The sequence below is a fragment of the Schistocerca americana genome, chromosome 2 (assembly GCF_021461395.2).
Source record: "Schistocerca americana isolate TAMUIC-IGC-003095 chromosome 2, iqSchAmer2.1, whole genome shotgun sequence".
NCBI classification, from domain to species: Eukaryota; Metazoa; Arthropoda; class Insecta; order Orthoptera; family Acrididae; genus Schistocerca; species Schistocerca americana.
This window is the reverse complement of record NC_060120.1, coordinates 700854840-700881134: the sequence shown is the minus strand read 5'-3', so window position 1 is coordinate 700881134 and position 26295 is coordinate 700854840. Positions and strand designations below refer to the sequence as shown.

Sequence of the window (26295 nt, the reverse complement as noted above, 5' to 3'; positions counted from 1 at the left end):
GCCTGGAGTCGAAAATATTCGGTGATGCATTCAGATTTCAGATACCTTCATCGTACTCCTGGACAATGTTGCAAGCATCCAGAGTGCGTTTCTGTATGGTATTATCTACAACATACGACAGTCAGCTGGAAAATTGGTAGTCACGTCCAAATTACATGTTTCGACACTTTTATATGTTGTCCGAGTGCTGTCAATTGTTGTAATCCTCCCAACATGATCCTACTTTTTTTTTTCGCCGCCATATTACATATCTGAATTCGGTTCCTTCTCACGCACTCTCTCATTCAAGATGATAGAAGAATTTGTTGACTGTGTTTTTCCAAGCTATTTACTAATTTTATTAATTCTGTCTGGGAAATAAACCGAATCTCAGTTTTTAGCGACTATCGTAGTATGAACTGCGTAATTTCACTATATTCATATGCGGACAGCATGCAAGGCACTTGGGAAGACTGATACAGGAACCAAGTTGACAATGTCGTCTTGTTATCTCTTTAACACTTCGAGATTTTACTGTCCTAATATCCTCGATTTTGGCGTTTTGGTCATATACAGCTTCTTAATTAGGTTTATGTCATTACCTTCATGGATTTTGCGTTCAAACGCATACATATAGGTCAACCCATCTTTGAAATTCGATCTGGATAAGAGAAAGTAAGACATTCCTTTGTTTGGAAGTTGAACACTGTTTCACTCAATTATTTTGCCTGTATTTTCTCCTTATCCTACCGTACATAGTTCTGACAAGCAGTTTTCAGAGGGCGGCTCATTAAGCTGTCTAATTTGCTGTCGGCTTCCTCAGTTCATTCTTCAGAATTTCTGGACCCTCTAGGTCCCGTTCAGCATCACTACACTTCAGTCGATTGTCAAGTCATGTTTTCAGCACCTGCCGTCACTTCACTTCTTAGTGGGATCAACGACGTGGCACCAGAACACGAGTATTAACACGGGTGGACTTAGAGTGGGGGAACGAATCCCCGCCTTCCTCCCGCCTATACCCATGATCTTTGGTTCTCCGAAAGCGGAGCTGCTACGTCTCGATAACGATCGTCGGTACTTTGATGTCATGGGTGTCACATTCGAAGTTCTTCATGGAGCTGAAAAAGCCTTTTCAGTCATTTCAGAATAAGGAAACAAGAAACACAAAATTCAAAGCAAAGCGGAGTACGCGAAACATTCAGCAACGCCTGCCGTTTGTGCTTATTGAGGTTGTCAGTACGACAAACGTGGTAGAGCAAGCCCGACCTCAAACGGTATCTTACGCAACTATACTTCAAACGAATGCCACGCCCCTTTAACACACACACACACACACACACACACACACACACACACACACACACACACACACACACCCTGAACACCTGATCCACCCACGTTGATTCATGATGAAAGACTTCCGAACACACGGTCTCATTGCACGTACCAAATTTGTGAAACATGGGTAGAAGGACTATGCACAATTTTGCCATCGACTGGCCTTTGAGATGAAATGCTTGCACCTTCAGTGCGCTTGTGTGGTTGGAAAATGGGACTCTGAAGGTTACGTTGCGTCCTTCAGCTCTCTGTTGCGTTCACTAGTCTGTAAGCAGCAAGCGATGGAAATAGACCAAGTTGTTCCATCTGCCGCCTGTTGCCTAGCACTTTATATCACACTCTTCCTGCAAGGAATGCCTCCTGCAAGAGTCAATGCCGCTAAGACTCACTGTGTCTTGAGTAAGGGGGATGGGGTTTTATTGATCGCGCTGTGAAGAAGCGGTGCAGAAAATTTAAGTCTGGTTGGGCGCATGTGCATCATGAAACTGGTCAAGGGCGTGCGAATTTTCGGAAGATGTGCCTCATATTTCGAGGAGAACCCTTTTAACACTTTTACAGACAGACAGATTTGTGCACGGTGGGTACCAAAATGTCTAAGCGATCTTCCGGAAACAAAGAATAGGTGAGGTATTACGTTCCTTCACCACTACTATGAAAAAGGAAATTCACGCTTAACCGTTACGTCGACAACTGAATCATTAGATACGGAGCACAAGGTCGGATTTTGAAGTGGAAAAGGAAATCGACCTTGCCTTTCAAAAGAGACTATACCGACATTTGCCTGGATGGATTGAGGGAAATCACGAAAAACCTAATTCTGGATGGTCAATGCGTTATTTGAACCGTCGTCCTAAGTGAGTGTCCAGTGTGCTAACCATTGCGCCTTCTCGCCCGGTGGTACCAAGAACAGGAATTTCTAAACAGAATCGAAAAGTAGGTGGAGTACGTGAAGAGTCCAAACACTCTCCCAATAAGCTAAAAAAATGCAAGCATGCGCTGTCAAACGGCAAAATTATGGTTACAATTTCTTGATATCGCGAAGGAATTTTGACAACAGGTTTCATGAGAGTAACATGTGAGACTACTATGACATTACACGCTTATTGTGAGACACTTACGGAACTCCTATGGTCAATCCTGAATTGAACGGTGCAAAATGATTACTCAAAGAACCGTATCTCTCTCTCTCACGCGCGCGACGATGCACGATCCTGTACTCTAGACCGAAAGATGGGGAAACACTTTTTAGCTGGGATATTTTTCAACATTCTCCCTATAATCCGGATTTGGCACAAGGTATTATCTTTTTTCCCTTAAGACGAAGTCCTAGCAGCCTAGTGCGGTCAAAGACGCTGGCAACTGCCTGAAGAACATGGTGGCGCCATTCTATGACGAGGGGAAAAAACAAATTGGTGTTACGATACGACAAGCAGTTGGATGTGCGTGTTGACTATGAAGCGGAGAAGTGAAGTCACGTGTGTAAAGCATTTATACAAAAAAATGTTATCTATTGTTCGATTTTTCAATAGCCAGAGAGAGAGAGAGAGAGAGAGGTGTACTCACAGGTCGTGGTGCAGGCGGCCGTCGTCGTCCTCGTGGTGGGAGTGCCGCTGGTGGGGCGCGCCCCCGCCACCCCCGGCCACGGTGGTGCCGCCCGTGGCCACGGCCGCCGCCGCTGCCGCCGCCGCGTCTGCCCGCTCCTCGCTCTCTCGCACGGGGTCCGGTCGCCGGCCCGCGCCGCCAGCAGGGCGCTCGCCTGCACAACACACACACACACGCGCTTTAACACCACACCCAGCTGATCACGCGTCGTCAGGTGCAGCTGCAACATTAATGCAGATCTATTTTCAATAGCGAGGGGTCAATTTGGAATACAGCCCTAGAAATGATAAACAACGACAAGTTTGCAAGGTAGGAGACAAGGAACTGGAGGAAGTAAAGCTGTTAGGGCTCCTCGTCAGTCGTGCTTGAGTAGCTCGGTCAGTAGAGCACTCGATCGCGAAAGGCAAAGTTCCCGAGATCGAGTCTCGATCGGGCACACAATTTCAATTTACCATCAAGTTTCAACAACACAGTTTAGGAAACCTATGCACGGAAATGCTAAAAAAGCAGAAAAAGCTATTCAGTGCCTCTGCAGAGTGCAGTTACGCAACATCACTAATCCGGCAAGGCTCTTGCAGGAGCCGACAAAACAAGAAAATCAGAACAAGTGAACTCAACGACACCAAAAGGCGACGCAAATCCGCCGCATCCTGTTCTCTCTTCCAGGGTGGGGCGTTGCTGTCAGAGAAGAACTTTGCCGTAGACTTAAATATTCCCATCCCTTCAAACCAAACGCCCTCTCTCAGATGTTTTCAGATACTCGCCAACATTCTCTGTAGACAACCATATTAGTCTCCGTACACGATCCTGCATCCTGACCACTATAACTTTTGTTAGCTGTTAACTTCGAGGTGAAGAGCACTTCAGTACCATATGAGAGACCGAGAAGTTTTCCAGGGACTTTGTCTCCAGTAGCAGCAGGCTTCCGTCTGAGCTGGACTAGTCAACAGACAACTTGGCGCCTACGCACTGCTGGGCGATCATCATCTGCTAGCGACCAACTCCGTCTAAGGCATCACGTTCAGAGTCTGAACAAGGGGCTGTCGGAGCGCTCTGCTGTTGTTCACAGATTCATGAGGGCCTTTACCGTTGCTCATCACGGCCCAGTGAGTGCCTACGCCTTTGACTTGACTTCGACCTTGCTGTGTGTTACATTGTGAACAGTATTCTTCTCGGTGTGGTAGGTGCCGACGACGAGTTGGCGTGGCTGCCAGGAGCCGCGGCTGACACATGGATCGGTGGCGGCTTCGACGACGCCGACGCCTGTCACTGCTAACACGTGCTGTCCACCTGATGACCTCGGCACCCAGCGCGCCGCCAACAGCTCGTCATCGAGAACCAATACCTGCCGCAATCCCGTGTCTGTAGCAAAATGAGTGACCATTGTGAACAGGGATGTTACATCCAAGGCTCGCTGAGCGCTTCCAGTCACCGTCATCACTAAATCTACGTCCACTTGACGAAGTGGCAACTTTTTCCCGCCCTACAAACGGCCAATTTCTCCGCTACTGGTGGAGGCCACGCCCCGACCCCATTATTCAGATGTCTTAAATGTCTGACACTAACAGTATCATGTTGGACCCTATACAGCACATTCCAGTTTAAGATACACATCGCTTCCAGTCAGATCTCGAAAGCTGGCTGGAGCCCTGTCATGTAGCAGATATGCGATAATTCACACCAACAAAGACACATTTTTCCAGGAGGGGAAGCAAAGTGTCACGCAGAAGAGGATACCAAAGAATGCGTCTCATGGTTAACACTTCTGCCTTTGTTAGGAACAGTGCACCATCTTTGTAACAGCGTGTCGACACTTGAAATCAATTGTGCAAGGTGCTGCGTGGGATAAATTAAATGGCCTCCAACACGGAAATCATGCTCCTCCAGACACAAATTCACTGAACTTTCTTTGACCCTTACGCTCTCGTCAGTCATATTCTGCACACTGCCTCCGCTGTTCCAAATCACCCTCTTCACAACGGCACCAGAGAGGGACACCCGTACACACCACAAAATGAAAAATTTTTAGCAAGTAAAATTTCAGAATTTTTAGCAACTTGCATAAAAACAAATTAGGCTCTGTTTGCCAATGCTTGCGTGAAGTGGACATTTGTACATCACAATACCGTATGTACCTCGTCTATCGGCGCATTTTTTCTCCTTCTTTCTTTAGCTTAATGTGAATAATGGTGTACTTCTGCAGAAAGTGTCTAATTTAAGTATAGAAATACTTATCACGCTACAGCTATGCTTGTGTACATTATTGATCTGCAAAGTGTGATCAGCATCCAATGGTGACCTAGTAAAATATAAAGGAAACTATAGGATGTCACAAGCATAGACGACCACCTAATCCAACATTTCACTTACTGTTCCATTCAAATGCAAAATAAAGTCGAAATCACCAAACATAGCATATTTTTACGAGTTTCAACTGGTTTGTGGCGCATAAGACGAGCTCTTCGTTCTCACAGGAGTGAAATCGGAACGTTTGCCACAAACTACAAATTACTTTTAACACTTCATCTGCTCCAGATTTTTTCGAGTGTTCAAATACTTACACACGGTCATGAAACTCGACCTTATTTGCTTCAGTGTCAAACAGGTTCATTAGATACAGAGTACCCGCCCGGGCTGATGGAGCATGGAATTTTTCAAAACAAAGAATCCGGCTTTTACCGTAACACTTACTCGTACCATTTCAAGTTGGCTATTGGCAATAATTATCTGCTTACAACCTTCAAAAATTCTCATTCAGTGCTTAACATTTACGGTACCTATTTTGAAGATTTAATTTACTAATTAACACACAAAGAATAGCGGCCCTGCACGGCCAGTTGTGTTTAGCCTCTGTCAGATCGTATGCCATTTTATTAAATTAAGAGTCGTGTAAAGTACAATTTACTGATTGTTTTCAACTCATACATGTGTGCGCTGTTAACCTCGAAATTCAAACTGCTTCATACTTTTACTAGTTCTTCTAACACAGGTGGAACTTTTTATGTTGGAAGAATTGAAGACAGCATTCATGCGCCTCCAACTTTCCAAATTACAGTATAACTTTACCACAAATATCTTAGTAAGAACGTATTATTTCTACTACTGTCTCCAGTTTACAGGGCCCCAGTGGAAACTACAACGTAGAATTACGCCGCACGTTTACGTAAAAAATGCAAGAAAACGTCAGCTGTGTATTCTGTGTTTACTTACATTTAGTGAATGCTACATACAACCAATTTTTTTATTGGAAGTACGCTCGCAATTTTCTTTAGCACAAAAATGGAGGATGTAATTTTAGTTCTACGCGTGCAAGAAATGCTTTAAAATAATTACATCTCAGTTAATTCTGTGACAACATCCTTGTCCTAGCGAAATCCAACAGAGAACATATGCAATATGGTATTTCAGTATTATTAATCGATTATTTCTCACTGATGAAAGGTAGACACTACGACAACCTTCCTACCCCTGTGACAGCCATTTTCGTTTATTTGCGTACAGTAATATCGCGCTCAAAACATCTGTAACAAAACTTGGCGAACCAGTTTTCTTTGAAGTCGACAAATGAATACTCGTATTTTGAAATGAAGCTTTGGTTGAATTCTGTGTTACCTTAGCTTCGTAGATTTTGCTTTCAGTGTTTAACTTCTATCAGAATCAGCTATCTACAAGCTTTCGTACCAGTGATTGACTTATAAAATACTCAGCGTCTAAATCACAGTACCGAGTACACGGCAATAATCTTAATACTGATATTCTCTTTGAATACCGCGACGCGCATACTAATTATAGCTGAAATTAAATCAGGGATGTATTACCAACTGTCAGCAAAGCGCCAATTGCGTCGTTAATTCTAGTTTTCCCGTGCAACTTGCATAAAAACAAATATTGAAAGCCAGCATTTGCAAAGCCTCCAAATGAACCACACTTTACAGAGAACTAAACAAGAATTGGAACCAGTTTGCTATTAAATCGACAGGTTCTATGTCACGAACTAAAGCGACGGCTAAAAACGTGGATGAGGAGCAGCCTTGAACTTGGCACTGTTCGCAGGATTTTCTATTGGAGGAATTACCTGCAGATGAGCTGGCTGTGGAGCGTTAGTTACTCGATTACGGGTCCATCATGGCCATAGAGCGCAGCCGGCCCTTCTCTAATTCCATTCAGCAGGGGATAGCGGAGCACGCTGCCGCCTGCGAAGCGGCGCGCGGCTGCCCGCCGAACACTGGCCTGGCCGCCTTTATAAATAGCCCGTGGCGTCAGCGGACCCCCGCTGCAGTAACCAGCGCGTTTTAAAGCCTCGTCCTCCTCCCGCTGCTGCTCCGCTCGGATCTGCGCGTGCCGGGGGAAGCTTAGGCAGCTACGTAAGTGACAGCGCCACATGGCTGCCTGTGTCCTGCAGTCCAGTCCTGTTGTATAACACATTCCGCGGATCACACTCGCGACTTGGCGCCAAGACGTGAAAGTGTCTGAATGTTTTCAACTAAGGTAACACTTCCTCTGTGAAAACACAGCGCATGCTGTCAGCTTACGTACACAATGTGATCAAAAGTTTCCGGACACCTGGCTGAAAATGACCTACAAGTTCGTGGCGCCCTCCATCGGTAATGCCGGAATTCAATACGGTCTTGGCCCACTCTTAGCCTTCCTGACAGCTTCCACTCTCGCAGGCATACGTTCAGTCACGTGCTGGAAGTTTTTTGAGAAATGGCAGCCCATTCTTCACGGAGTGCAGCACTGAGGAGAGGTATCTATGTCAGTCGATGAAGCCTGACACCAAGCCGCCATTCCAAAACATCCCAAATGTATTCTGCAGGATACAGGTCACGACTCCGTGCAGGCCAGTCCATTACAGGGATGTTACTGTTGTGTAACCACTCCGCCACAAGCCGTGCATTATGAACAGATGCTCGACCGTGTTGAAAGATGCAATCCCCATCCGCCAATTGCTCTTGAACAGTGAGAAGCAAGTAGAGGGATAAAAGAGCAATGTACGCCTGTGCTGTGCTAGTGCCACGCAAAACAAGGGGTTCAAGCCCCCTCCATGAAAAACACGACCACTCCATAACATCACCGCCTCCGAATTTTACTGTTGGCACTATACACGTTGGCAGATGACGTTCACCGGGCGTCTGCCATACCCACATCCCGCCATCGGATCGCCACATTGTGTACCGTGATTCGTCACACCACACAACGTTTTTCCACTGTTCAATCGTCCAATGCTTACGCTCCTTACACGAAGCGAGGCGTCGTTTGGCATTTACCGGAATGATGTGTGGCTTATGAGCAGCCGCTCAACCATGAAATCCGTTTTCTCACTTCCCGCATAACTGTCATAGTACTTGCAGTGGGTCATGCAGTTTCGTATTCCTGTGTGATGGTCTGGATGGATGTCTGCCTATTACACATTACGACCCTCTTCAACTGTCGGCGGTGTGTGTCCGTCAACAGAGAGGTCGGCCTGTACGCTTTTGCGCTGTACGTGCCGTTTCACGTTTCCACTTCACTACCAAATCGGAAACAGTGGACCTAGGGATGTTTAGGAGTGTGGAAATCTCGCGTACAGACGTATGACACGAGTTAAACCCAATCATCTGACCACGTTCGATGTCCTTGAGTTCAGCGGAGCGCCCTATTCTGCTCTCTTACGATGTCTAATGACTACTGAGGTGGCTGATATGGAGTATCTGGTGGTAGGTGGCAGCACAATGCACCTAATACGAAAAACTTAAGTTCTGGGGGGTGTCCGGATACTTTTGATCACGTTGTCTATCTGAGTTTCTAGTGTCAATCTCCAACAAAATTCCAGACATGTAACGTAACCACACAAATATAATTTCGACTCAGAAACTGAAGGCGTCGGCAGGAGACAGTGCTAACCTCCAACTTCGTAACAGCGTGTCTCTGAAAACACTACTGTTGTGTTTTCCCACCCACCACTTACTGTCGTGAAGTAAGTAACTTCGAACACTGACGAAAAAAAGGCATCAACAAGGACTTTTGCGACATAAACGAGAAGTCGGTAAGTTTGTTCCTAAATCTGAAAATTGATGTCTGTTCAAATTTTTCGCCAGTACCATAAGAGTGGCGCTAGTAGAGACATTATAAGGATGCAAATCCAGTTTGCTTTAAATACACGCTGTAATGGTAGTGAGCGTTAGTTACCTTTGGACGTGGTGAGTTGATGTTCGTCAAGAATGTCTTTTAAGGCGTCGAGGAAGTCACTATTATCAGCACCTTCCTGAGTTTGAACAAGGTCGTTTAATATGGCTACCAGGAGCTTCATGTTCCTTCTGCGATAATCCGGACAGGTTTGGCAGGAATGTAGCCGCTGTACATGATTGCTGGCATGGGAAAGTACGGTCAGAAGAACAGCGGGCTCTAGACGGCCACGTGGCACTACCGAGAGGGAAGACAATCTTGTTCGGCGTGGGGCTCTGGCGCATCGTACTGCATCTGCAGCAGCAATTTGAGCAGCAGTTGGCACCGCAGCGACAATGAATTGTTACAAATCGTTTACTACAATGACATCTCTGAGCCACAATCGCACATTCCACTTACACCAAACCGCCGCTATTTGCGACTTCGGTGGTGTCAACCCTACTCCCTTAGAATGGTGGGAAAAAAAAGAAAAAAGGTTCAACGCCCTAACAACAACGATGTCATTAGCACCAAAGTACAAGATCCGATAGGGGGAGTAAATCAGCCTGGAACGTTTCAAAATGAACCATTTTCAGCAGTAGCTCAGCATATTTAGGGAAACTATGAAAAACTGAATACGCATGGTCGGACGGAGATTTGAGCTGCTGTCGTCCTGACTGCGAGTCAGAGTCCTACCACTTCGGTACTCAGAAGTGAAGCACTAAGGGACGAGTCTTGTGTCAGGTCAGCGATTTGCTAAAAAGTGCAATTGCTCATTTGATCTCCGACTGTCCATTCTGAATGACAATGAATGAAAGAACTGCCTTTTGTAATATTTATTTTCGGAAATAGGACAAAATGGAGAACTGGCTCATAGGTCTACTGTTAATACAAAATTTAGTACAAAGCTGTTTCTTTGATGCCCTAAATTGAATACATGTCACCCACCGTGCGTAACATTGAAGTTTCAGACCGGTCGGAGTCTCTACGTAACTCAGAGGCTCCAGAAACAAGTACGCAGACTTGGTTTGCAGCGAACATATAGAAGTCAGATACTGCTTCCAAAATTCATGTATGAAGATTCTGCGAATGGTTCGCGCAGGGGTTTCTTGTTAATGCTTACACACATTTTATGCCATTTTAATGGCCCTTTTTCAATAATATATAACAACACCCATTTACCTAGCAAGTATTCTGTATGTAATAAACGTTAGTTGTGTTCAGTACGAGCTCGATTCCTCTTGCTTCATATAAAAACGGATTCGACTGCAAATAGTGATGCCTCAAGAGGGCGCTGGATGTAACTGTCCAATATGGTGCTTCTGATGGGTAATTCTAATGAGAATCTTCACTATTTTGGAGCCGCAACGAGGAGTGCTGCATCACATTACCTTTTATATCCTCAAGTGTGAACAACTGCCATAAAACGTTTAAGTATCTGAACAATTTTCGCCTTTCTTTCATTTGTGTGTTTCCTGTTAGTCTGAGATTAAAATATTGTCTTAAATGGAAACGATTGTTTCTAATACCCATCTTACCGACATTTCTACTAAAAGCCGCACAAAATCATTTTTTAGGTAAAGGAGATCCCAGGCTGAGAATCAATGGAAGAACCCTTACGAGGAGTCCACCATTCACGAAGAAACTGGGGTACATATGCGCACGCATGGCGAAGCAGCGAGCACAGAACGGTCTAAATATACGCTGAATGAATGAATGAAGATACTGTATTCGCCAGGCTTTGGCAGAGGATGTGGCAAATTTACTGTCGTTCACAAGAAATTTTTATAGCTTATTATCAGCAAATTACATCTACTTTTTAATAGAACTAATAAATTTTTCTGTGGCATTTGAAACAAGCTTGTAAGAGAATTCAACAACGTATCATGTTTGCGATTTGATCAAATACTACTAGGTAATTCTGGAGAAACAATACTGCCCGTTGAGTTTCATCTAGAGTTAATGGTAGCAGAAGCCGATGTTATAAGGTTCACGGGAGTCGTCAGTGTTTCCTAGCAGACCTGTATGTTTTATTTTTCACCACAGATAAAAATATTGAAGTGCAAAGTTTAGTGAGTACGCAGACAATTTTGCGTTTCCTGAACGAATTTTTAATGCCCTCCAAATATTCTATTAAGGGCGTCTATCATTACATGTGCAGAGTGGTAGTGATATTCGTTATGTTGGTACCCCACTGACTGACATATGTCCAGTGAGATGTCTTCCAACAACTGCGGCGGCATCGTACCTTAGGAATTCAAGGTACTTGAGTGTATTTAGATTCCCATAAGTAGAACAGAGACCAATCTACATCTACGAATGTTTGAATGGTTCTGTGCGTGCAGTAATTATTCTATTCTTATCCTCATGATCCCTATGTGAGCGATACGCATGAGGCTCTACTATATTCCTAGTGTCATCATTTAAAGACAGTTCTTCAAACATTGTTAAGAGACTTTCTTGGGATAGTTTACGTCTACGTTCAGGGGTCTTCCAGTTCGGCACCTTTAGTATTTCTGTGACTCTCTCTCGCGGATCAAACAAACCAGTGACAATTTGTGCTGCCCTCCTCTGTATACGTTCAATATCCTCTGTTATTCCTATTTGTTACAGATCCCATACACTTGAGCAATATTCTAGAACCGTTCACAGGAGTGATTTGCAAGCCATCTCCTTTGTAGACAGATTGCACTTCCCACTATTGTACAAATAAACCGAGTCTACCACCTGCTTCACCCACAACTAAGCCCGTGTGATCAATCCACGTCATATCCCAACGGGATGTTACACCTACGTATTTGTACAAGTTGGCCGTTTACAGCGTTGTTCTTTCATATTATACTCATAAGATAACTACGTTTTTCGTTTTATGAAGAGCACAAATTTACATTTCTGAACATGAGAGCAAGTTGATAATCTCTACACCATGTTGAAGTCTTATGACCTGACTATTTATGCAGCTTCTCTCAGATAGTACTTCATAATAGATAATTGCATCATCTGCAAAAAGCGCGATTTTACTATTAATATTGTCTGCAAGCTCTTTCATATACAACATGAATAGCAAAGGTCCCAATACACTTCCCTAGGGCACACCCGAAGATGCTTCTACATCTGACAATGACTCCCCAATCCAAGATGACATGCTGTGTCCTCCCTACCGAAAAGTCTTCAAACCAGTCACAAATTTCACTTAATAGCCCATATGATTGTACATTTGACAATAAGCGTTAATTTGTCACCGAGTCAAACGCTTTTCGGAAATCAAGAAATACTGCGTCTACCTGACTGCTTTGATCCAAAGCTTCCGGTATGTTATGAGAGAAAAGTGAGATTTGGGTTTCACCCGATGTTCTCGGAATCCATGCTTGTTGGCACTGAGGTAGTTATTCTCTTCTTCATTATGTTTAAGCTCAGAGAATGTTGTAAGTTTCTGCAACAAATCAGTGACGGGGGTCTTGGAAAAGAAAAACTCATAAAACGTTGACGGAACGAGAGCGTCCTTTTTATCCACTTCTTTGAGTCGACGTGGACTTTCCACAGACGATTAGTGCATATTGCGAGGTTTACTTTCCCACGGTTTGTGAACGATGCTTTTTGCATAGATATGCCGTATCACTTTTCATATAACACTCTGAGAACTGTAACCAAATTCGCAAGTCACTGCCGTGAAGCTGTAGATGCAGCGACATGTGAAGGGGATAAAAAGCGATGGAACGTAGTGTTCGCAGAATACTCGTTTGGTTTATACTTCTCGTACTTACAAGATGCCTTTTAGTGCCATTTGCATTGTACTGCTGCTACAATGTTAGCTTACTGTTGTATCAGTTGCTCTCCTTTTCCTTGCCGTATTGCCAAAGACATATCACGATCTGGATATTCTTCACAGGACACAACTCCACCGCTTCTGTAACTGTTTGGCAAAGTTTCGCCTTAAGCGATATTTACTTTTTCGACTGCCGTGCACACTGTGAAAGTCGCGATCGACTTTCTCATAGGCTCTGAGATTGCCACGAAAGTAGTACACAGACTGATGGGCTTCAAGTGCACAGATAAACATGAAAACCATACCTGACTTACGTGTTTGCTTATATTTGGTATATTAGGGCAGGCATTTGTGGAACCTGTTCTTCTGACGGCGGGACAGTGACAGTGGTTTGCGGCGCTATCTTCATACTATTTGATCGAGTCCCGCACATGTTATGTCGCTGAACTTGTCTTAAAAGCTTCTTTCAAATAGCACAGGAAAAGTATATAGTTCGAATAATAAAAAATAAATGTCGAAACTAGGCGACTATTAACGATAAAAATTACTTCCGAAAGTCAGGAAATTCCCATATAGGCCGCTATAACTTTGCGACTTCCGCACCTCGATATATTTCTACATTCTGGATACATCTGGGGTGGGAGAGGGGGGGGGAAGGGGGGAGAGAGAGGGGGGAGCAGATGATCTTAAAAAAGCGGAGTGACAGTCGTGCGATCGTTCACTACGCACAAGAGCTCTAAATGGCCTTCACACGCGGCAGCCTACCGGCTGGTGCGGCCTTGGGCCCGACCGAGTCGCACCCACGTCGAACATCGCGCACCTGCAGCACGGTGCTGATGTCCAAGTCACCTTCTTATTATCCTACCAATTAACAGATACATGAATTAAGGTAACACTTTCTGTAGTATGTGCCTACTCACTGCAGTCGTTTGCCATTCCTGGTTGTATTTATCCACGCCAGTGCGGCCGAACACACAGTGTGTGACGCAACTTCCTGATCGTAGGTCCCGAAGCTACCATGGTGGGCATGACTGATGGCAGACGAAAATATCACTATGTGATGCCGTCGCTGATTATCGTGTATACGCTCCATTGAATATCCGCCCCCAGAACTTTGACACGAAAGAGCGGAAAGCGGCTTCACATCTATCCGCAATTGGACACGGTCTGTCAACCGAATTTAATGGATTAGTGGATTACGTAGATTCTTCCTGGGCTTCATTGAAGTGGTACAACACTGCACAAACGGGGATCAACATGAATTTTAAGCCCTTACAGAGAGACACTGCACAAACGGGGATCAACATGAATTTTAAGCCCTTACAGAGAGACACTCATTAACTGGAGCAGAAAACATGAAGCAGAGCTGGCAGAGGATGTGCTTCTATAAAAAGATAAATCGACACTATCAGATAGAGCAGGCTCGTAATAACGCGTGATTAATTCACTAACGAATGTTTACCAACACAACGACAGCTGGGTTTTTCCTCGCAGCCCCCTTCCCCCTTCGTCACCAGACGGGGAACAAAGATACGACTGTGACCACCTTGCAGTGATTCTCAAACACGACATGTTTCTAGATGTATCTCACACACGATTCCAAACTTATGTTCTGTATTTCGTCTATTGCCTAGTCATCGTCAAGTGCTGCTGGCGATCGTCTCTCGTGTACTCTCACTAGACAATCAAGTCACGATGGGAGAGTAAGAAAGGTCAGTTGCAGGGACGGTGAATGACCTTCCATAGATTACTGGTAGCAATTGAGAGGAGTGCATCTAGAATTGTTATTGTTACGGTTCGGTTCATGGAAGGGAGAGACGACCTCTCCGCAAACCGTTATTGGCAAAGTTTAAATGGGAGGTTAGGGCGGATACAGCCACAGAAGTCGTTTCTCCCTTGGTCAACCGAGAGTCGAACACGAAAGGGAATCATTAACAATGGTACAAAGTACCGAACAGCAGAGTGTGTACAGAACACCTAAGAAGATTGCCTCCTAGAGCTGACGTGGGGTAAGAGTCCTTCCTCTCGCCGCCTTCTGCCCCGCGGTTGTGCACAGCCTGTTCATTTGACAGTCGAAAAATATTCCTCTAGCAGTCGACTTCATCGTCTGCCTTGCGTTGTCTTTTTTAGTTGTCGGCATTACCCTGCAACTACCAATGCAAGGCCACAAAAATGAAAAGTTTGACCGTTACTACTCCGGCAGTTTCACCACGCTAGAAAGGTGTGATGCTTTTATATGTTTACCTCCCTTGGATGAAACAATTCAGTCACGCCGTATTGAGAATGGTATTTATGTTTAAAGGGGTGAGTGAATTCTTGTAGAATGTAAGTGACAATGCGAATCCACCTGATTACCGCATTCCTATCGGGCGCTTTCTTCCCAGCAGTGGCCAGCACAATGAGTTCTGGAAGTATTGCTGCGTCCCGAAAAACTTAGGTGAATAAACTGTGAGTTTCTTAAAGATTTTTCAGCAGCGGCCAGACTATAGAGACCAGTGCGTCCGATGTGTTTATCATATAAGCTGCTGGGCAGTATTATTGACATTACGTCAAAACACTCAGGGCACGAAGGGTTAACAGCACCCGTCATGTTCAAATGTGTGTGAAATCTTATGGGACTTAACTGCTAAGGTCATCAGTCACTAAGCTTACACACTACTTAATATAAATTATCGTAAGAACAAACACAGACACCCATGCCCGAGGGAGGACTCGAACCTCCGCCTCACCGGTCATGTCCGAGGCGCCTAGAACTGCTAACGCCCCACCACAGTATGACCAGAAGTGAGGTAACATTCCGTAACTCTGAGAAAATTTAAAGGGGCATAGTAACGCGTGTACTGGGCAGAACGAGTTAGAGTTGGCAGGACAGTACTTATCCATGGTAAACCGACTCGCTGCCACCCCCTCCGTCAGAATATTAGGTCAGAAGCGTAGCAATAAGGGTATAAGTAACTGATTTTATGGGCTCAAGGCATTCAGTCGTGCAGCCATTCGGTCTGTGTCTTGAACTGGAGAGAATGACTGACTTTTGAGATTCAGAGAAACCACGGCTAACACTGGTTGGTGGTGATCGGCTTGTTACCTGTCCACTGATAAACTGGTCAAGTTCCGGCACGAGGCACGCCATACCTGTGGCGTGGCAACTGCGGAACTTCGCTTATGCAGACAGCTGGTGTCCGCCCAGCATCTGCCCTCTGAGCCATTTCTGTCGACGGACGATCCGGCTGGTGGAGGCGCGCCCACTCGTCCTTCTAGCCACCTACAAGTCATCGGCCACTGTCCTGGTCTGCTGGTGGCAGAGGGGTGTTGTTAGGTTACTGGAGCACTGCTGCTCGGCATCAGGACATCTAATGTCGGCTAACGCACTCAATCACGGGACAACGAGCCCGCGCGGGAGTATGTAGCTGGCGAAACATGTAGGGTCTAGGCGTCTCGCACCCTTTCTTCGCCCGCTCGTGACCCGAACGGCGCCGAGGCTGCAGCCGCCCGCGACCCTGGACCCAGGCAATGGACGTCACCGGCGTGATTGTGGCTTCTGCACATTTGCAACAGACTGCGTTTGCACGCACACAATGCGACCCTGAGACCGGCCGGAGCGCTGTATAAAGCTGCTTGAATAAACATGTCAGTACTACACTACCACTGCTGAACTGCAAGCCACGATGTGGACCTGCTCTCCCCTCCCCCCCCTCCCTCTCACCATTTCTCTCGCCCATCGTGACGCGTAGCGGTCCGGAAAGGGTCGTTACAGCACGCATGCAGATTTAAAAATCGGAATGAGTACACTCAGAATTTTGAGAGTACGGGTGTCTGGCTGAACTGCGTCCAGTACGTACGCGCGCCTCAGTGTGGGCGCTCAGGTGTAGGTCGCGGGAGCGAGGCCTTCGGCGCGCCGCGGCCAGGTGAGCGCGGCCGGCTGCCGGCGGCTGGCAGTGCTCCAAGGCAGCGGCGTGAATGGGCGGCGAGGTGAGGTGTACCAGCTCACCGCTGGCCGCTGCCGGTGACTCACGCGGGCGCGCCGCTACGCACGCCTTTCCGCGCTAACCAAACACGCGACCTGCCGGGCCCGCCGCGCCGACCGTCGTCCTCCCACACGGCCATTTTTATCCAACACTACCTGAACCTCAGGCAGTAGCTCCTCCTCACATTGTTTGAACATTGATCAGGAAAGAATTTTCATGCTGGACGACCAGTTCAGTACGGTTAAACATATCAAAACGGTCGCAGTTATTTTGAGAGAACTGATTCTGCAGCATCTATACCAGCAACGTGACTATATCATCTTTATTAACGACAGAACTAAAATCCCGGTGAAAAATTAAATGATCCTGACAGCTACTATTCCCACCAGGGTGGACAGCAGCCAGGACCATTTTTCGGTTTATCGAGGTAATTCAACAATTACACAGAAACACCTACACACCAAAAGCGGTTAATTAAATTAATACCATTTTTATCCATTTTCACCTTATCCCTATAAACTTCTATGCACTTGACGCATCTTAAGATGCGTCTTGTCACATCAGCAGACAATTCTTTATCTTCATCTCCATGACAATTTCGTACCTTTCTCTTTCGATCTTCTTTGCTGTTTAACTTTATGCCAGACAAACCACCTTTCATCCGACCAAACAAAAACATCGAAACCGGCAAGGCCAAAGCTGTCTGAGGACGAAGTGAGGGAGACCACAATCCACTCTGCAAACCGTTTCCAATGCCAATAGTGCTTTATGAAGTCGAGCGTTGTTTTCAAGGAGAAGCGCGCTTTTCCTCTGCCATACCGCATATTTCGAGCTCAGTGACGGCTTCACTTCGGTCTCATATCACGCTCTAGTATACAGACTATATCAGAATATCACAGAAAATCGGATCATAGGAACTCCAAAAGCTGTAAACAAGGATTCATCAGCCGACGGTTGTGTTTTGAATTTCTTACGGAGTGATGACACTCGCGGTTTTCACTGATTGCATTGACGCTTGGACTTCCGTTCAAAATAATGTATCCAAGACTCATCACCGGTTAAAATCCCGTCTAGAAATAAGTAATATTGCAACGACTTTTTAGCTCTGTGCAACAGCGAAATCTTTCCTTTGTGAGCAACGGTAAGCTCTCTCAGAACCGATCACACAGAATCTTACAGTAGTTCAGTTTGTTCTGAATGATAAAATGAACTGTGTCAATATTTACTGGAAATTTTAGCACTTTTTTCCAATCACAGTACGTGAGTCTTCTTCGATAAGTGAGTCGATAGAAGCCTGTAACGCCGAGGTCCATATTGCCATCAGACGGCCTGATTGGTGTTCAGTGGTCGCGCTTTCGCGGCTATATTTTAACTTTCCTTCTTATGCGTTAATACTCTCAGTTACCGCCGCATTGTTTGTTCATCGGAAAAAATATTTCTAACCGTTGTACAATTTCCGAAAGTGAAAATCTGATCACAGAATGCGGACATGCCATCGTGAAAAAGACCTTAGAGCTACATTTGTGTAAACATTAATCGAATTAATGACAAGTAGTCGTCGCGAGGTTGCCAACTAACAATAGTTTCAGTTCACTCCACCATGCGTTGCCTTCACAATGCATATCTGTTTCATTATTGAATGAATTGCGTAATATCATTAAAGATTACATCCAAACGGCAGCCATGCATTTATGTGTAACGACAGTTCGAGTGTAGCCTCACCAATATTTCCTTGAACGAAATAATAGGTACACCCCACGTGCTCCCTCTGATCCTTACGTATCCGTTTCTCTTCTGTTCCGGGAAACATTTTCGATTCTACATTGTAATGCATGTCTGGAGTCAGCCGAACCACCGTTTGTTATTATCACTAGGAAAAAAGTATGTCAGGTTGGCGGTTATTCATCGATGGAAGAAACACACAGAGGAGGGATGAGCTGAGAATCGTCTTGGTTCTTTTTTAAGGCGCTATTACTAATTAGGGCAACTACATACTTGAAATGTATTAAGTGTAATTTATTCTACGCTGAGCTTCGAAGTGTTTTTAGTATGAACTACAGAGTGTTTCTAGTGTGAGTCGTCAAACGGTGCACAGCAGACTTCAATTAGTGTGTTGCTGGAAATACTGATTGTTCTTCGCAATTTCCTATCACTTTTAATAAATATGTCGAGTTCAATATCGCAACACTAATTTGAGTTGTTAGTCAAGCTGCGTGAATTCTTTACTGAAAGCAATTTAAAAAAATAAGCGGGTAGAGGGGAAGTGTGGAGGCTAACTTACAACTCTATTTCGTAACGCATGTTTAGTTTTTCGAAAAACTGATCTACGTTATGAGGATATAATGGCATTAGCCTTCGAACAACATCTTAAAATCTTTTAATTAACAGATCTTTGAAATATCCCATTCAGCTACCTTTGTTTCTAATGTTCATATTTATATTATGTTCTAGATGTCTGAAATATTTAACTCAATCCTCGCACTGCCATATGGCTTTTCAAGTCAGCTGACGTGCAGTAAATTTAGCAACTGGAGCAGCTTACACGAAAAATCCACAGTGATAGCGAGATATACGGAAAGTAGTCAAAAAGTTTAAATTATCACGTTGAAAAATGAAGTTACGCAATTAATCCTATTTATTGGCAAGTAAATGTTTGCAGTAATGCTACATAGAAATGCCCGTGCTAGAAGGGCCAAGATGATTCGTTGGTTGGTTGTTTGGTTTGGGGGAAGGGGACCAAATAGCGAGGGCATTGGTCCTATGAGATAGGGAAGGATGGGGAAGGAAGTCGACCGGGCCCTTTCAAAGGAACCGATTTAGGGAAATCACGGAAAACCTAGATCAGGATGGCAGGACGCGGGTTTGAACCGAGTGCGAGCCCACTGTGCTGAATACTGGGCGCCTTCGCTCGGTAGCCAAGATGATAATGGTGGTGATGGACGTGAGGCGCTCAACGGCATGGTCATCAGCGCTATTTCGAAGCGTCGGCATAGCAATCGCGCTCGCGTTCTTTGTGTGCGCGATGCGCACGAGCTAACCGGGGGGGGGGGGGGGGCGATAACATCGTCCCCAAAGGCAGAGTTGCTTATAATGCCTTAAAATCCATCTATGATTTGTAAAAATCTCCAATCATGACACATTCAACTATGACACTTGAAACAGATTAATAAAAATGTGGAATTGCCTGCAGAAGAGCCAAGACAAAATAGCGCTTTGTGATTTTATGGCACCGTATGGCAACAACGCACCATCATACGATCCAGTGCTTAGGAGGTGCCGACGAAGAACGAAGAGGTAGACCATCTCTTTTTGCAGAAGCGGAAACCGCGAAAGGCGACGACATCCCGGTGTTCTAAGATCGGCTTAACAATTGAGGTCATAGTGGTCAAGGTCAAAAGCAGTAATGGATCAGTATTGAGATCCATGCACGACATTCTGAACGCGACAAATGTTGGACTGCTCACATCCATTTCGAAAGCCAGCTGATGTATCAGCGAAAATGTTACCTCCCTCCTGTTTCCAGTCAGACGCTAGTCGATGTGACTACAATAGCTGTTATGTCTAGCAGACATGGGCGGCCAGGAACTGTTAACTCTGCGTACGTCTAGTTAATCTACAAGTGATTATTACATATATGTTATTACTGTGGAAATCACTCGTGTTCGGCAGAGGATGCATACAAACAGAATGTTTGTCTACCGCTCCACTATCGAATAACATACAGGAAAAATTAACACCTAAATCTTTCCGCGGGGAGTCTGAGTATATTACTATGTCATGTTAGTTATTTCTCCCAATGAATGGAGAAGTAAACGAAACAATAATCCGCTGACCACCGGAAAAGCGAGCTTATAAGCTCTATAGTGGCCGATGAGAGACGAGGGGCTCGTTGACACTTGTGGACCGGCAGCTTGGTAACGTCCTCGGACACACAGGAAGCAGCAGCGCGGAAGTCGCTGTGGCCGCGGCTGATTGTGGGAGTGCGGCGACCAGCCAAGCGGAGGCGCGACTGACAGGCAATACGATTGTCTTTGGAGGGAAGTGCAGAACGACACACACACACACACACACACACACACACACACACACACACACACACACACACACGTCTCATCCTATGGAAACTTTGGAGCAGGCTTGCCTCGTACATATATAAAAATGATTTTCGTATATAGATTAAAAATTTTTTTCATTAACGCGTGGTAGTATTTAAACTACCACAAAGCGTTTTCGATATTTTTCAAACAGACTTACAAGTAAGTGAACTTTTTCACGAATATTGATGTGGAATGCTGATATCACACAAGTAGTAGCTATTCTTAAAATAACGTCCAGAAACGTCGATTCGCTCGAAACAGCAGATGTTTCAGGGCGTGGCTTTTACGGCGTACAGCTCTTTAGGGACTTCCTGAAGAGAGCTAGCTGAGCGGAAGGGATTACATCAGTCTCCACATTATTTTTACGTTCCGCTGCTTTAACAAAAGGGAATCAGAATGGTGTTTAAACTTCCTCTCTCGAATCCCTTTCTCCGCATAGTTCTATTGCGCTTCGATGAGTCATTAATCGAAGTTCAACATCGATTTTTTCTAGTGCTGAAGATACTTTTTTTCTGACAGTGGCATTTCTGTCCACTATATTAAAGGCACCCCAAGTTTGTAAATATCTCGTTAGAGCGCACTTGAATTTGTTAACGGAAATGTCGTCGCCTAGAAAGCCTATCACGAAGGATTAGTTGAAAGGAGGACGCCAAAATTGTACCGTTACTTTCACAATTGCTGGCTAGTTCCTTGCTTCCTAACGGCATTTGATTGGTAAAGAGCGTCATTGAAGACGTATTTTACTGCACCATTCGAGACGCTTTTTGACGATTTGTGTAACATAATTCTGAATTAGGTATGAACGCGAAAACATGAATTTTGAGACATAAAAGAAGGGGACAACAACACCGGTACGACTTTTCGGCACTTGACCACATGACCACACTGCTGACGGATTCGTCGCCTTTCCCAGTATGGGATTTAAGAGCCACAGACGGTCTCTAGAGAGAAACGTGCCGTACATACTCTTTCCAAATCGTTATCTGTTCACGGGAACTGATAAATGATAGCTCTTAGAGTCAACGCATATGCGAACAAGAGATGTAAACATCCACGCAATGCGCCGAAAACTTGGTGCATTTTCATCACTTTCTTTCAAGTGCGTTGTGAAGTCCTTGCAGTAAGGGACGCGACCAGGGATGCAGTTCAGAGCTAACCTGTGCCCGTTCCCACCAACAGTTATTCGTGCACAGACCTAATTTGTGGCAACAAATGTTGCAGCAGCAGAACTTAGTTGAACTGCGGCCGGTCGCCATTACGAGAAGATCAGTCGGCGCTAGCAAGTAGCCAGCCTAACAAATTCACGAATGACAGTTCTGGATCAACGCACGAACTTTGGAGACGTCACTTTACTCGCAGACACTGTACCGCAGTATTATTACCAGGGGAGTTGGCACAGCCGTAAAACACTGGACTCATTGCGTACGGCGGCAGTTCAGATCCTCGTGTAGCCACGCATGTTCACGTTGTCTGTGGTTTTCGTAGATCGCTGAAGGTCAATTCCCCGATGGTTCCTCTGAAAAGAAAGTGAGCTCGTGCCCCGTCGAATGATACCGTCGTCGACGATACAGCACATCCATATCTTCCCTCCATCTCAATACTGTTTCTGTACGGTTTTCACAGGTTTTGGCGTTGCCTTCACAGGAGTCTAGCAACGCTTAGCTACTATACCATCCAGGATGTTAGCTGCATCACGGAAGTTCGTATAATTCGCTGCTGCAGAAGTACAAACTCGTGCTTGCGAGGCAGTGTAACAATCTACTGGTGTTGCCTATAGCTGAAGTTCCTACTAAGGCAGTATTTGAGGAGCGGGATTACACCGTTTCTATTTATCTGCACGTGTGGTCGCTCTGGGAGATATTAGGATTATATATGAATGAATGTAAGTGATGTAGCCACAGCGAACTCCTTGTTGACGATCACAAATCGGTAAAATATTCTCATGTCTAGCTGAGACTTCTTACATTTCAAAATGAGAAACAAAATTTATACCATGGGCAAGTATTTCTCTCTGTGGTACATCTAGGTCGTTACTATGTAAGATCATTAATCGTGTTGCATCCACTAGTGATCATCCATCATCAAGGCATCTAATAACTATTTATGCTACCAACACTCGCAAGTATGTTACCACTAATTTCTTCGGCGTCAGGATCTTCATTAGGTCCACGACATATGTTGTTGAGTATTAGGGAATAGTGAAGTAATGTAATGAAATTAAAAATATTAATCGTTCTGACTGGTTTCCGTATGCAAATATATTCTTTACTGTAATAGACCGCTGAACACTAATTTGCTAACACAGCTATCAACAGTCTGCTCACACCTTGTAAATACCTTGCTACTTTAACTTGGGGCAGTATCTAAAACCACTACTACGGTATTTAAGTACTAGTACTGGTCGCGTGTGGATTTTACATTAATTGCAAAATTGCTGGATTCTTATAGCGAGCCAGTTTCCCTGGCGAGTTGCGGACAACTCACTAGACGCGCCTGGGTGGATGGTTACCACATCGCGAACGCGGATTGTGGATCTAACTTGAGTTAGTGGTCGCCAGCCCTCAGCCCTCACGGACTGACGCTGGCCAGCCGCAGGAAGCCGCAGTAACGTCGCGGCCGGGCAGCTCAGCTCGTTTCTCAGAACACGGCGCGCGCTGACGCACCGCTCGCATCACCGCACCGCTCCGCACGAACCCCCGCCGAGGTTCGCAGCAAGCACCAACTCAACTCTTGCCACCACTAACAGAGGGACCTTAGCGACTGGCATTCATTTATTTTCTTTCTACTTACAGAATCTGGACCTAACTCCCTGGACACCAATTTCGAATCGTCTCTGCAGACTTCAAGATTTTTGCCCAGTACCTGAGTGCGTTACGTCGTAAGTCTTGCAACTCCCAATACTTTTTTTAAACGATTCTATACTATTAGATGGTAATGCTACACGATTACACGATAAACCACACAAATGTAAAGGTTGTCAATTCGACTAAATACCTTGGAATCACGAACAACTTCAGTCTGAAAGACCACAACTAGTACATAATGTTGTGGCAAAGGGAAACAAAAACTACATTTTATTGGCAGCGCACTTAGAAGATGAAAAAGGTCTACTGAAGAGACTGCGTACACCGCGCTTGTTTGTCCTCTGTTGTGGTACTGCTATGCTGTAATCGATCTTTACTAATTAGGATTGACGAAGAATATCGAAGTAATTCGAAGGACAGTTCGTTTTGTATTATCGCGAAATAGGGAAGTGTGTGTCAAGAATACGGAAGGCTACGCGAATTGGGATGACAATCATCAGAACAAGAACGTTTTTCGTTGCGGCGTGATCTTGTCACGAAATTTCAATCACCAACTTTCTCCTATGAATGTGTAAATATTGTATCGTCGCCAACCTACAGAGGGATAAATGATCATACAAAATAAGGGAAATCATGGCTCGTACAAAAAGACTTCAGTGATGGTATTTCCCACGCGTTGTTAGTGTGTGGAACGACAGAGATAGTCTGAAGGTGATTCGAAGAAATCCCTGCTAGGTACTTAAATGGGAAATGCAGAGTAGTCATGTAAATTTATTGAACAACCATTGAATCATATTCTGAACAAAAACAGAATCGTATTACCAACCGCATGAAAATACGACTATTCACAATAAATTGAAGTTTTGTACAAAAAGGCGAAACCCGAAATAGATAATTTTTTTTCCTTTCCAGTGACAACCGTATTATTGCCGTATACAATTTTAGTTTTATTCGCATGTATGTACCAAATTTTAGCTTATTTGTAAGCGGTCAGCAGTTAAACAAAAAACTATCATTCGTGGAGGTGTGTACCGTCTATGCAACTAAATGAAGGCAGTTTCTTTATTGCCATACACGTTTCGCTTCTTTTATTTAGGAAGCATCATCTTTGGCGATTTCCAGCGGTGTTAACTCATGTGTGTGATCCTGGAGCTGTATTTTTCAGTGTTCATGCTCCAGCTGGCCGATTTCTGGCGTTCTTTCATCTACATTTGTCACATCGCATATATCTCTTGCACTTTCCAATTTGTGAACAACATATGTGAAAACAGAAAAATGACGATAAAACATTTTTATTAAATGGTTCAAATGGCTCTGAGCACTAATGGGACTTGACTTCTGTGGTCATTAGTCCCCTAGAACTTAGAACTAATTAAACCTAACTAACCTAAGGACATCACATTCATACCCGAGGCAGGATTCGAACCTGCGACCGTAGCGGCCGCGCGGTTCAAGACTGTAGCGCTTAAACCGCTCGGCCGCACCGGCCGGCTATTTTTATTAAAAACTATGATTCAATATTATTATTATTATTATTATTATTATTATTATTAACCTCTGAGCCATCCTGGAGCATGCGACGTTCAACATGGCGCATTTTTAGAGTTTTGTTTTGCTTTCCTCTGTGCTCTTACTACTGTCATTGTCACACAATGGGCTGTTTTACACCCGTATTTATTTATGTTTTCCTTCTTTCGCCAGTCCAACCGTCCAGTCGTGAATTTTCTGCCAAATAATCTCCTGTCTCGCATATCTAATTGTCCTATTACTTCTTTCAGGCCGTCTTTTGTTGCGTCGATCCATTGTATAGTCTCAGCTTCTGCTTTACACTCAGTTTCGCAGAACTCTACACCCTGCCTCGTCGATCTGGTTGGTCCCATTCTTTCAATACAATAAGATTTAAAACTGCGTTTTACTCTTTGTTTGTCTAATACATTTTTGTACTTCAAAATTTTAAACATGGCTGAAACAGCCATGTGTTCGCATCGAGCTTCTGTTCATAATTATGTTGTATAAATCGAGATGATGTTTTAACTACTGGCGACGCCTTTGGCACGATTGATTTATGTATCTCCACTGCTGAATGTGATTTTAGTGTATTTCGCTTCTGATGAAGGTATATTTGGATATACCGAAACCGTACAAATCTTTATTCTGCAACTGTTTGGCTGTTATCTACCGTGAAAACATTTATGTACACTTTTCAATTTATTTATTTGCTCTTAATCTGCACGTTCGATCTTCAGTTACAATTTGGTCTTAAAATTTTCCCGATAAATTTTCGTTCTCTCTTTGCCATTACTTCATTGTCTGTCTGTTTAAACCGAATGTCTCAGCCCAATAAAGACATTCAGAATTCATGACTGCTGCAGTGTCTCAGTCTGGCGTAGCCTCTCACACACTTTTTTCCTTTGACTCTCAAAAGTTGTTTCCATTTTGTAACAACAAATTTCGTAAACAATCATTTACACTACTGTTTTCTCAATGACTTCGCCTTAATACTAGAACCGAGGAACTCTTACCGATTTTCCTATGTGTAGTTATTTTAGAATTTTTGTTGCCAAGTTGTATGACATGTACTGTTTTTCCGAACGGTATTT

The 26295-nt window shown here is 44.5% G+C and overlaps 1 protein-coding gene across 1 annotated transcript in view; it reads right to left on the bottom strand.

Annotated features, from left to right (window-relative positions):
• Positions 1 to 26295, bottom strand: part of LOC124594353 (rho guanine nucleotide exchange factor 12) — a 1115193-nt gene that overhangs the window by 327736 nt on the left and 761162 nt on the right. The window contains exon 19 of the mRNA XM_047132720.1: positions 2881 to 3073. Within this exon, the coding sequence (XP_046988676.1) occupies positions 2881 to 3073 (193 nt within the window). The remainder of the gene's footprint in view (positions 1 to 2880; positions 3074 to 26295) is intronic.